The sequence below is a fragment of the Mobula hypostoma genome, chromosome 5, assembly GCF_963921235.1.
Source record: "Mobula hypostoma chromosome 5, sMobHyp1.1, whole genome shotgun sequence".
NCBI classification, from domain to species: Eukaryota; Metazoa; Chordata; class Chondrichthyes; order Myliobatiformes; family Myliobatidae; genus Mobula; species Mobula hypostoma.
The window spans coordinates 50400005-50413723 of NC_086101.1; the positions used below are offsets into that span (position 1 = coordinate 50400005).

Below are 13719 nucleotides of genomic sequence, written 5' to 3' on the forward strand. Positions count from 1 at the left end.
GCCCACAGCAGATTTGATTTGATGTAAACAACGTATTTCACTGATGTTTCAATGTACTTGGCAAATAAAGCTAACCTTTATCTTCTTTCAGTAATCATTGTACATCAGGGATTGGGAATAAAGATACATAAATGAAAAGAGCAACAGACAGATTGCTGGAGGAACTCAGGAAGTCAGGCAACATCTATGGAGGGAAATAAACTATCGATGTTTTGAGCCAAGACCCTTCATCAGGACTGACGAAGGGTCTTGGCTCAAAACGTCGATGGCTTATTCCCCTCCATAGATGCTGCCTGACCTGATGAGTCCCTCCAGCATTTTGTGTGTTGCTCTGGATTTCCAGGATTTGTAGAATCTCTTGTGTTTATATAATTGGAATTTTTTTTTAAAGATCTATAAAGATCTCTAGATTACTGAAAGTCAGTGATGAAGGAATAGAAGAGAGGGGTTCTGAAAAGTTGAGATCTATTGGAGATCCGGAGACTTGGAAGGGTTTAGGGATAGAGGGGTTGGGATGGTTCATCTCTGGAGGGTTTTGAAGGAGGAATAGTCTGTGGAGATTTGGGGAGGAATATATTGTGAAGAGATTGTAAAAATGTCATGTACAATTATTGAAAATAAATAGACTTTCTAAAATCACTTTGGCTGTTATATTTGGAGCACTAAAATATATAGAACTGCAAGTTGCAATACAAGCCCTGCCTAATCAGGAGTAATGTGTGCAGACCTGCTTGTCACTCATTTGGGAGCATGCATATGGATCCTAGAGGGTGAGTGCCATAGATTTAACTTACCAACACAACAACATAGGAGCCTTTTCTATCAGATGTTCATGGACATTTGGGAGCATTCCTTTCCTTTTCTTATAACCCTATAGTCTTTCAACTTAATCTCTTTTGCATATGCTCCACAATTTTCCTTTGACATTCTTTTTAGCCATTTACCTACTCTATGAAATAATTTACAGTAACCAATCATTCCGACCAATACATGGACTGCAATGATTAAAATAAGAGCTGAGATTGCAGAAGCTGGGTTTATATTCTACCAAATCTAGAAAGGGGGATTTGATTCAAAATTACAAGGGGAGTTGGTAGAATTTAGAGAAGTGCATTTCTGTTGAATGAAGGCTTGCAATACAGTCTTAAAGTGAATGGATCGTTCAAGAGTTCAGAAATATTCTTACATGCTGAGGATGGTTGACAATAACAATAATTGGTAAAATGTTAATTTTAAATTTAAGTTTGATAGTGTATGTTAATCAAATGATATTAATGGATGAAGGGAAGAAAAAGTATTTGTAATGAGGTCAACAGTGACTTTATTGAATGATAGATGTGGTTTGAAGGAATAAGAGACTACATTTTTATCTATAATTCTACTTTGTTGTGAGACCATATTTTTTAATTTGTTGACATAAATTTAGCCATGTGATGTACTTAATGCATAGGCTAATCCCATAAACATACACCAGAGGAAGAAAAAAACTACTGATAGAAGTTGCTTTGAACAGTAATTTTTTGGATTAGGAAGTGTTTGTATTTTTGGCTATTTCACAACATTTTGAAAATCCCAAAGTCTTTTCTTTGCCTGTTATCGGGTTTAGTGACTCTTAATTCCCAATTTATGCTCCCAATGATCAAAGTTCTAAATCAGGATATAAATTTGTAAAATTACCAAATTCTTTATCTATAATGGCATATATTTGGTCTCTCTGTGGCATTTTACAATAAATGCATTGAACTATTTAATTAGACAAAATGTGTGCTAATTCTGACCTTTGCTAATTTCATTATGGTAAGGATTAGAAGGTTTCAGGGAATTTTGTGTTGTATCTAGTTTCACATACCGTAACAAAGCTGTTATCATTGGATTGGTGAAATTGCTGAAGAGAGGACAGGAATATATTGTTGGAAATTACTACACAGGAATTCAGCTCCCACCAGTAAAAGGTAAACAAGCTATAATGTGCTAACTATGTATTGTACTCTCCCTCCAAAATTCATTTCATTAAAGTCATTAGACTAAATTGCATGGGTAAAGTAGAACAACTGTGAATAAAATATGGGCAGAAAATGCCGGAAACACTTCACACATGTGGAAACAGGAAGAAAATTAGTGTGTGTTGACACTGTGTCGCTATTAACACTAATACCTGGCAAAAAATAGTTTCAAACTAATAAAATCCTGGAGTGAGTCACCTAATGTCAAAAAATTGTGATGTCCTAATTATCTGCTGGGCTGTAGGACTATGGAGAGATCTGGATAATGGGACTGATAGAATTGGAGCTGGCAAAAGCTTGATAGGCCAGATGGTCATCTGTTTATTGACAATTCTATGAGGTTGTATAATTGCGTCTGTCCCTGCCATGTAGCATGTTTGGCTCTGCTAATGAGAGATGAATTTATGAGTACCATTTATTTTTATTATGGACTCCTAGTACATGCTTCCTATCCACTTCATTTTCCAGTTGCCAGTCAAGTTGGCCTTCTGTACCCAAGGCTGCAGGCAGTAAGTCAGCCTCAGGTAGGGTCCTCTGAAGCCTCACTCCCCCCCCCCAAGAAAAACAGATGGGCTTTGACATCTCTCTGATGGTCTAAAGCCTTCTATGAGTTCTTAAATGCTTTTGTTAGTTAGGGACATTTAAAAGCTATTCAAATGTGTTTCAATTCAAACAAAATATCTTTTAACATACTAAAACACAAAGAATTAATAAGTTGAAGATGAAGCAAATAGATCATTCAGCCCAATTTGAGTCGAGCAATTCTATCACTCCCATATCCAGACCTTTCCATATGGTCCTGCAGTCCACCAGTGGTCAGCCATCTGTATTGCTCCTTTCATCTAGGTCCTGGCCCATAATCCTCTATGCCTAATTAATACTCCCATTCAACTAGAGACTTCTCAAATGCTGTCAGTACCCCAGCTTCACCCCTCTCTCAGGCAACACATTCCATGTACTCACCACTCTCTGGGTGAAGAAGGTCTCTAGCTCTCTCTCTGTCTCTCTCTGTCTGTCTGTCTGTCTGTCTCTCTCTCTCTCTCTGTCTCTCTTTGTCTCTCTCTCTATCTCTCTCTGTCTCTCCTCTCTCTCTCTCTCTCTCTCTCTCTCTCTCTCTCTCTCTCTCTTATTGTAAACATAAGAGATTCTGCAAATGTAGAGATCTTGAGCAAGACATACAAAATACTGGAGGAACTCAGCTAGTCAGGCAGCGTGAATGGAGTGGAATAAATAGTTGATGTTTCAGACTGAGACCCTTCATCAGGACTAGAAAGGAAGGGGTTAAGAATCCAAAAAAAGAAGATGGGTAAGGATTGTCTTCCCCCTTAACCTTACAAATGTCCTCTATTTTTATCAACCTTTGATGTGGAGAACTATTTCCTGCATCTAACCAGTCTCACCTCATACATACCTCAATTATGTTCCCACTTAACTTCCTCTTCCTCAGGGAGAACAGACCTAATCTTTCTAATCTGTTCTCATAACTGAACAGTTATATCCTGTGAATATCCTCAGCAAACTTGCTAGTGCTGGAGTCATTTGCATATTTGAACCCAAACCAATGAAGGTCAGTGTCCCATATGGGTTTCTAATCATATTATCTACCTGCATTGCCATCTTCGAGAATCTACTGTATGGACTTGTGCTTCGAGGTCCTTGTGTTCCTCATTACTGCTTGTGACCCGGTGATGGTGTATGTCCTGTTCTTATTCCAGTTTCCAAAACACACACGCTCACATCTGTTTGTATTAAGCTTCATCAGCCATTTTTCTGCCAATGTCTCCAAAACATGGATGCCCATGTGCAGCCTAAGAACTACCTTCCACACGTTAAACAGCTGCCAATCTTCCTATCACCTGCAAAATCACTGACCTTATTTTACACATCCACATCCTAGTTATTCATGTACATGCAGTGGTCACTTTATTAGGTACCCCTGTACACCTGTTTGTTAATGCAAGTATCTAATCAGCCAATCATATGGCAGCAACTGAATGCATAAGAGCATGCAGACATGGTCAAGAGGTTCAGTTATTGTTCAGACTAAACATCAGAATGGAGAAGAAATGGGATCTAAGTGTCTTTGACCATGGAATGATTGTTGGTGCTAGACGGGTTGGTTTGATTACCTCAAAAACTGCTGATCTCCTGCGATTTTCATGCACAGCAGTCTCTAGAGTTCACAGAGAATGGTGAGGAAAACGAAAAGCATCCAGTACTATGGGCACAAATGAGAGGTTTTGTTGTTGCTTTGTATGGCAGATATTTTTCTCTTCACACTTCTAATTGGTCATTGGCAAGCTACTCCTCCAGCTCATGGCTGCATCAATGGACCAGGGCAAAGCCGTCTCGGATCTTGGTGAGAGGGCATGTTTGGACAAGGTGGAGGATGTCCTGGGCTGGAGTACTGCAGGGGCAAGCTGGGGTTTGTTGGGTGCCTTATCAGTGTAATGTTTGCTCTGTTTTGGCAGGTTGACTTCTGAGTCTATTTGTGGCACCCAGTTGTTTCTGGTAGCTGTAGTAAACCCCTGGAGAAGCGAGGTGGGGCTGTCGGTCAGATCTCCACCGGGGGTGGGGTGGGGTGCGGTTGTGGGTGGAATGTGTTGTTGTGCCATTCAGTTATTCAGTGTGTTTGTCATAGCAGTCAAGGTTTTCCAAGTTGTAGAAAGGCTTTCAGGATTTGAATCATGAAGTTGGAGGGGCATTTCGTGAGTGAGGTCAGAGGACAATAGCTAGACTGGTTCAAGCTGGCAGGAAGGCAACAGTAACTCAAATAACCACATGTTACAACAGTGGTGTGCAGAAAAGGATCTCTGAATGCACAACATGTCAAACCTTGAAGTAGATGGGCTACAGCAGCAGAAGACCACAAGCATACACTCAGTAGCCACTTTATTATGTACAAGAGGTACCAAATAAAGTGGTCACTGGGTGTACATTGCAAACAGCAAGGTTCCCAGCACCAGACCTCGTTAGACATCGCCAGTCAGAGGCATCTAAATGTAAAAACGACCCTCTACCATCACCCATCTCCTATTAGCCGATTTTGGATGTAGTTTGATAACATACCTTGGAACCCATGGTCCCTAACCTTTAGAATCAATCTCGGGTGTCAAAGCCTTACTCAAGTTCTCCCTGGCATTAATCCAAGGGCTGGATGTGAAGTGAATCCCGATCCTCTCTGCAGTGTCAGTGCTATGTTGCTGGACTGACAGAAGATCTCCTTTGAATCACTGGTTGCTTCCTAACTCTTAGGGAGTTAGGCAGTAAACTGAAAAGCAGGATCCTCAGGGTAGTAATCTCCGGGTTACCACGCCTGTGCCACATGCCAGTGAGGGTAAGAATAGGATGATTCGTCACAGGAATGTGTGGCTGAGAACTTGATGCGGAGGTGGTGGCAGTGGTCTTTCAGATATCTGGATCGTTGGGGTCTTTTCTGGGGAAGGTATGATCTGTACAAAAAGGAGCGGTTACGCCTGAGCCCAGTTTTATAGCACTGTAGTACTATTGGTAGTGTTCTAATTTGTTTCATTTAAATACACAATTTGTTACTCAATTTGTCTTTTTTATACCTTTTTAACTATTTGCATGAAACTTCAGATAATTGGGGCAGCTGCTTAACTGGGCCAAAATGTACTGGCCTGTTGTGCTCCAGTTAACTGGAATCCACGTATTATAACAGTGAGTTAGAAAGTGCAGTTGAACCTGGTGGTACATGCTTTTAGAAAAGAGAATGTTCATGGCGGGTGGGGTCTTTGATTACGCTGACTACTTTACTGATGCAGCGAGAAGTATAGGCGGAATCCAAGAAGAAGGCTGGTTTCTGTTATGCGCTGAGATGTGTCCACATCTCTTGGCAGTTTCTTGCAGTCATATGCAGAACAGTTGCCATTCCAGACAGGATGCTTTTTATGGTGCATCGATTAAAGTTGTTAAGCTTCAACGGAGAAATGCCAAATTTCTTTAACGTTCTAAGGAAATAAAGGCTTTGTTTAGCCTTTTTGGCTGTGAGGTCTGTGTGGTTGGACCAGGATAGACTATTAGTGATGCTCACTCTTAAAACTTGAAGCTTTCAACTGTCTTAACCACAACCCCATTGATTTAGACAGAAGCATGTACACCAGCCCCCTTCATGAAGCCAGTGACCAGTTTATTTGCTTTGCTGACATTGAGGGAAAGGTTGTCATGATATTACGTTGTTGGGGATGTGAGATGGGGGCAGGGAATATTGTTAGCTGATGTTAGAGATTGCCACTGCAGTAGATGAAAGCTCATGGCAATACACAAGTAATTGTTCATCTTAATACTCATAGTTAGTACGCAAGGTTTTTAACGTTAAGTACACGATGTTGAGCATTCCTAATCAGAAAAGAGTAATTAAGAATACCTTTCTAAAAGTTTACTTTCACTATTTTACAGATAATTTTCACTTCATGTATGTATTAGTTTTAGACTTGCCATATAGTCATACATGTCCATAGACCTCCAAGTCTTCTGATTCTATCTTTAATGATTGGTCTGAAAATGAGCTTTGTGCTTGTTTGTTTAAAAAAAAATCAGAATCAGGTTTAATCTCACTGGTGTTGCTTTTGAAATTTGTTGCTTTTATGACAGCAGTACAATGCAATACATGATAATAAAAGTTGCAAATTACAGTAAGCATATATTAAATAGTTAAATTAAATATGTAGTGCAAAAAAAGCAGTGAGGTAGTGTTCATGGGTTCAAGGTCCATTCAGAAATCTGATGGTAGAAAGGAAGAAGCTGTTCCCCTCTTTCTAGTCAGGAGTATATTGGAAAAAGATAATTTGGTGGGATTGACTTGTCTAACCTCATATTCATCCAAAGATATTTTCATAGCAACACACAGAGATTACTGGAGGAAGCGGCTGGTCGGGTTCAATCAATTCATTTCTGTTGAGTGTTTGGATGTAGGTTTCCCTTGGGATTCTTGTTTGAATCCCTTGAAGCTCAGTGTTCACCCTATCCACTCAGAGACACTTAATCAATGTCACTAATGGCACTGCTTGCGACTGTAACCATTGTGCATTATTCCTCTTTCTCTTTACAGCCAGGAACATCCTCTATAATGTCTTTCTTTCTTTGCCCTAATGTGTGGGACTGTCATCTTTGCCCATCTGATAGGACTCTGGGGAGCTTGACTTTTCTTGTTAAATGCACAGAAGCTATCAAAGGTCATTGATAGATTTGAGCTCTTCCAAAGATAATAGTTTACTTCAGTTTTCATTAATGCATTTCCTCTTGCCCTGACTGACTGGCGTTGAAATAAACTATTGCTACACTACCCATATGTTTGTCAAATTACAAATTAATCGTGATCTGACTTAACTACTGTGCGAGATGACTGTGAGTGATGTGCTTTCATTGTAGGTTGTATGTTTCACCAAGAAGGCAGCTGACCATGGAACAGAAAGCCATGAGCCCACTTGAGTGGAGTAGACAGGTGCTTGACCATCCCGGCCATGAGGTTGAAGCCGCTAAGCGATCGTTGTGCTTCAGACTTGACCAAGGTGAGAACAATATACACACATTACTCAGGTTTTGCTACTGACAGCCATGTCATCTTTGAATAAGCTAACATATATAACGTGAATAAGTAACTGCTTCAGTTTTCATTAATAAGAGGACAATCCCTTGTAATCCCTGTATTACTCTAAAAATGCATCATTATGAATACTTTAAGGTAATTTAATGGAAAAATGCAATAAATGCAGGAAACCTGCTTTCTGATTTTGTTGGTAAGGCTAGCCTCATTTTTCCTCACTGATCCGTACATAACAATTCTCCAAGTTGATGTCTGTTGAAGCCCTTACTAATTTACCCGTGTCCAACTTTGAAATGTATAGCTATACTCGATTTTTTGGTGTGGCATTGTTAAAAACCTGAGCACCAGGAGCAACTGCAGTGATCAAACCATCAATCTATAGATAATATAAACAGGAAAATCTAAGAACATTTAGCAGGTCCACCCGCGTAAGTGGCTAGTGTTACGTTTCACATTATTGAACTTTTACCCGTGTCACTCAGAACTGTCCAGAGGTACTAATTTGCATTGTTGATATCATCTCTTGTGCGAGGAAATATTAAATTTTAATTTGAGGTGTTGAATTTGGATGTAGTTGAAAGTTCATATACAGTATAGAGGTATAATCAGTTGAATGATCACCTATGCCTATCAGAGCTCCTCTTTAACATTAACACTCAAAAGAATGAATTAAAATTGCTTGGAATGTTATTATTCACGACTGGTGACAGAAAGGGTTTTGCAGTATCTGATTAATTTTGAATAGTAGTCTTGTTGTTTTACATCATAATAAGTTCTTTGTAAGGGTTTGAAACCATGGGCAGCTCTGTAGTAAATCAAAAGAGCTTTTATTACTTGGCTTTACCTCTTAAGTAATAATACATTTATATTTGAATGGTTATAAAAGTCTTTGTGCTCTCTTTTATTACATTGAACATTGGGATAAGTAATGCTCTGTAAAGTTAGACAAATGATAGATATTTCAAAATCTTTACAAAGTTAATGTGTCCGCACCTGGGGCTACGTGGATTGTCTTTTTTATTGCAGAACAGGGAGAGCTAATGAGATAGAACCAGAGCAGAGTTCAGTCAGTGTTGCAGGCTTGGGGTGTGATAGCAGTGAGCGGACTTTTGAATTATGGTGGTTTGGAATTAATGAGGGCAAGGCGACTTCGCAAAGGTCAACCTTGCAAAGTAGCCTTGGATTGGGGACACAGGGTGAGGAAGGCAAAATTATTTCCCTCAGGTCGTTGGTGACGTTTCTAACTCAACTAGCTTTTTGACAAACACAAATGCTATTTAAAGGTTTAATGTTGAGGTATTGCAAAGTGCTGGTGAAGCCTCACTTGGAGTATTGTGAGCAGCTTTGGGCCCCTTATCTCAGAAAGGATGGGCTGACACAGGAGAGGGTTCGAAGGAAGTTCACAAAAATAATTCCAGGATTGAACGGCTTGTCGTATGAAGAATGTTGGATGGCTCAAGGCTTGTATTCATTGGAATTCAGATGAACGAGGGGTGATATAATTGAAACCTTTGGAATGGTGAAAGGCCTCAATAGAGTGGATGTAGAGAGGATGTTTCATATGATGGGAGAGTCTAGGACCAGAGGACACAGGCTCAGAGCAGAGGCTCATCCTCTTAGATTGGAGGTGAGGAGGAATTACTTTAGCCAGAGAGTGGTGAATCTAGAATTTGTTGTCATAGGCAGCTGTGGAGGCTAGGATTTACATATATTTAAGGCAGAGGTTAATAGATTCTTGATCAGTGAAGGCATGAAGGGGTACAGGGAGAAGGCAGGAGACTGGGGCAGAGAAAGAAAATGGATCAGCCGTGAAGAAATAATGGAGCAGACTTGATGGGCCAAATGGCCTAATTCTGCTCTTATATATTGACCTTATGGCCTTAATTTCAGATTTATTTCAGTAACTGGTTTTGATTTAATTTTCCTAGCTACCATGGAGGGATTTGATTCATTTGACTCCCCAGTCATTACTGCAAGTCTGTGCATTACTCACTCTGTAATATAACCACAATGCCACAGCACGTATGAGTGAGTTATTCATTTTGCCCGAGAGAGATAGTAAAGTAATTTTCATTTATTTTGGGGAATAAGTATTGCACTTTAGAATGCTTCCTGCCTTGCTAAATTGCCATCAGTTTTGACAACCAAAGCAATGTCTCAGTAACATTGAAAGGTTTTGCGTGTTTCAGAATGTCAGAACAAGGAAAGACAGCAAAGGCAACATGTAAGCTATTTAGAACACAATATAGTATAATAATTTTGGTTTAGTGTACCTTATCAATTTATTGGGGCTGATATCTGTCTTACTAACCAAGATGGGAAGAAAATGGAGCTGATAGATAGAAGTGGACTTCCATTTGCTGGCATTACAGGATGTCCCGGGGTTACGAACAAGATCCATTCCTAAGTCTGTCTTTAAGTCAAATTTGTATCTAAGTCGGAACAGGTACATAATGCTCTATTATTCTCACTTCATCCTTTAAAATTGTTCCGATCGTTGACTGACTGTAGCCTAATGCTTTTCCAATGACCGATGGTATTTCATCTCCTTCCAATTGCTTTATTATTTCCACTTTATTGTCAATCATGATCGTTTTCTTTGATTATACAGAGACTTTGATTAAAGTCCCTGTGAATATGATTGTGCGGAGAGTGAAATAAACATGAGATGGGTATTATCAATCCATAAATTTAACTGGTTTACCGCGTCCGTCAACGGAACAGAAACACTGCGGATTCAGCAGCAGCCACGGGTGGCGGGTCCTGAGCTCTCCTGAGTCCTAAAGCCCACTCGCACCGAGACAGGTTAAATGGGACAAGTGGGGGTGATGATGACTGGAAAAGGGGGGTCAGGGTGAATCTTGCTAAGAAAAATTTAAGCCAAATACAAAATTACACACTTAACACAGTGTTAACGGGAACGTGAATCGACTTAAAATGGCGGACGGCGTTCTCCTTCCTCGAGCCAACGAATTTTTAATTTAATAAGCTTTATGGCGGTCTGTAAGTACAAGTTGTCCGTAAGTCGGACGTTGGTAACCCAGGGACTGAGTGTAGTTATTCATCCCTATTTGTCCATGAAGAAGCAGTTAAGAGTTGGAGCAGTTGAACACAGCTGGAGCACTGGAATTAGGTCTAGGCCAAACTGGTTTACAGACTTCCTTCAGCCAGGTTCGGAGAATCATTGACAGCATCCACAACACCTCGAACCCTCACTTTCCTCAATGATGAGAACTTGTATTTCATTGAAGTGCAAATTTGGAAATTGCCGAGTCAATTGCCACAATGTACCCAACATCCTGATAGCTGCCATGGGATATTTACATTGCAGCAGTTCTCCACAGCACAGCAAGTAAGTGGATATCTACTTGCACTCTTGGCTTCTGATTCCCAGTCATTCATTCTTCGTGACCAAATTATACCACAGTTGGGTCCTTGGGTCCGTGAAGTGCAATTCAGGCAAATCACTGGAGAGGTTAGGGAACAGTTCTACTCCCAAGACAAACTGACTGATTTGCTCAACACCACTAACTCACAAAGAGTGGCATGCATCTCAGTAATCTGTTATTTTGGCCTCATGTCTTTGGTCAGCCTCAACTCAATGGGGAGCTTTAACTGAAACATGTAAAAACATGAGAACTCTGGACAGACTGAAAGAGAAGGCCTTAGCACATATTTTAAAACTGAGTAGAAGGAGGCTTAGAGGGGAACTTTAGAAGTTGCTTCTCCACCCAAAGAACAGGTGGGCTTAGAAACTTGTTGTCCAAGGCACTTCCACTATATTCAAAGGCATATAATGTCAAAGCTGCAGAGTGCTGGGAGATTGGGACTAAAGATTGCTGTGGAACAATGAACCACATAGCTTCTAATTTATACTCTAGAACCTCAATGGGAAAAGAGCTTTAGCTACATAGAAGTTGATCATGGTGACGATGCAGAAGGTGGTTAAGTAGCAGGTTTGTTAAAAATGCATTAATGTTTATGTTCAATATCAATCTTTCCACCAAAAATAACTGGTAGTTGGTAATTGGTTTATTATTGTCACAAGATCCAGTGAAAAACTTTGTTTTGCGTGTCATTAAACAGATCATGTCAAAATATCAGTACAATGAGGTATACAAAGAGAAAACAAACACAGAGTGCAGAATATAGGAACGGTTGCAGAGAAAGTACAGTGCAGGTAGGCACTGAGGCCCAGGGGCCATGGCAAGGTAAATTGTGAGGTCAAGAGTTCATCTGAATCATACAGAATGTCCTTTCAAAAGTCTTATAATAGCAGAAAAGAAGCTGTTCTGGAGTGTGGTCTTGTGCATTTTCAAGCTTTTATATCCTCTGCCTTATGGAAGAGCATAGGAGTAGAGAAGAGAGAATTTCCAGGTTGAGAGGGGTCTTCAGTTATGTTGGTTCTTTCTTGAAGCAGCAGAAAGACAGACTGGGAAGCTGGTTTTTGAGATGGACTGAGATGTGTCCACAACTCTCTGCAGTTTAATTGTGTCCTTGAGCAGAGCAGTTGCCAGACCAAACTGCAATGATATACATTATTGGAGATAGTGATATGTACAGCTGCTACAGAACTGTGCTGCACACAAGTATTTAAAACATCATCCACAATTTTTCTGGTTGGACACCAGATGTTACGCATCTTGCACTACTTTCTTACTCTGTGTTTCTCTAACACTTTCAGTGTGAGAGGTAGAAAATGGCCATGGGCATTCGAGATGCTCCTGGACCATGACCTTTAATAGCCCTGATCTGCAAATTGCAGCAAAAAAGGTCTCCTAACCCACATGCCCTCCTGGTGCTATAGCTGTTGAGTAGAAATGGTACAGTTATTCTGAGAAATGGTATGTTGATCAATTGCCATGATCAAAGAGCAGACTGTTGAGACCTCTGTGAAAATCCTGAAACTTCCATTGAAAGTGGATGAGTTAGAAAAGCCAAATCTTCCACGTTAACTATGATCAGCTTCACAAGAATGAGATCACAGACTTCTGTAAGGAGGAGTCAGGGAAGTATCTGTTGAGTCCACCACAAGCTCTGTAGTTGACCATAAGGTGAAGAAGCTAAGTGCTGGAACATAGAAACATAGAAACAGAAAACCTACAGCACAATACAGGCCCTTCAGCCCACAGAGTTGTGCCAAACATGTCCCTACCTTAGAAATTACTAGACATGTACCTATCCAGAAGTCTCTGAAAGGACCCTTTCGTATCCGCCTCCACCACCATTGCCGGCAGCCCATTCCATGCACTCACCACTCTCTGAGTAAAAAACTTACCCCTGACATCTCCTCTGTACCTACTCCCCAGCACCTTAAACCTGTGTCCTCCTGTGGCAACCATTTCAGCTCTGGGAAAAAGCCTCTGACTATCCACACGATCAATGCCTCTCATTATCTTATACACCTCTATCAGGTCACCTCTTATCCTCCGTCGCTCCAAGGAGAAAAGGCCGAGTTCACTCAATCTGTTTTCATAAGGCATGCTCCCCAATCCAGGCAACATTGTTGTAAATCTCCTCCGCACCGTTTCTATAGCTTCAACATCCTTCCTGTAGTGAGGCGACCAGAACTGAGCCCAGTACTCCAAGTGGGGTCTGACCAGGGTCCTACATAGCTGCAACATTACCTCTCGGCTCCTAAATTCAATTCTACGATTAATGAAAGCCAATACACCGTATGCCTTCTTAACCACAGCGTCAACCTGCGCAGCTGCTTTGAGCGTCCTATGGACTCGGACCCCAAGATCCCTCTGATCCTCCACATTGCCAAGAATCTTACCATTAATACTATATTCTGCCATCGTATTTCACCTACCAAAATGAACCACTTCACACTTATCTGGGTTGAACTCCAGCTGCCACTTCTCAGCCCAGTTTTGCATCCCATCATTGTCCCGCTGTAACATCTGACAGCCCTCTGCACTATCCACAACACCTCCAACCTTTGTGTCATCAGCAAACTTTCTAACCCATCCCTCCACTTCCTCATCCAGGTCATTTATAAAAACCACGAAGAGTAAGGGTCCCAGAACAGATCCCTGAGTCACACCACTGGTCACCGACCTCCATGCAGAATATGACCTGTCTACAACCACTCTTTGCCTTCTGTGGGCAAGCCAGTTCTGGATCCACAAAGCAATGTCCCCTTGG

The 13719-nt window shown here is 40.8% G+C and overlaps 1 protein-coding gene across 2 annotated transcripts in view; it reads left to right on the top strand.

Annotated features, from left to right (window-relative positions):
* The window catches only part of slain1a (SLAIN motif family, member 1a), a 136291-nt gene that overhangs the window by 15895 nt on the left and 106677 nt on the right, over nt 1-13719 (top strand). For both annotated transcript variants that reach the window (XM_063048497.1, XM_063048498.1), the window contains exon 2: nt 7395-7534. In XM_063048497.1, the coding sequence (XP_062904567.1) occupies nt 7395-7534 (140 nt within the window). The remainder of the gene's footprint in view (nt 1-7394; nt 7535-13719) is intronic.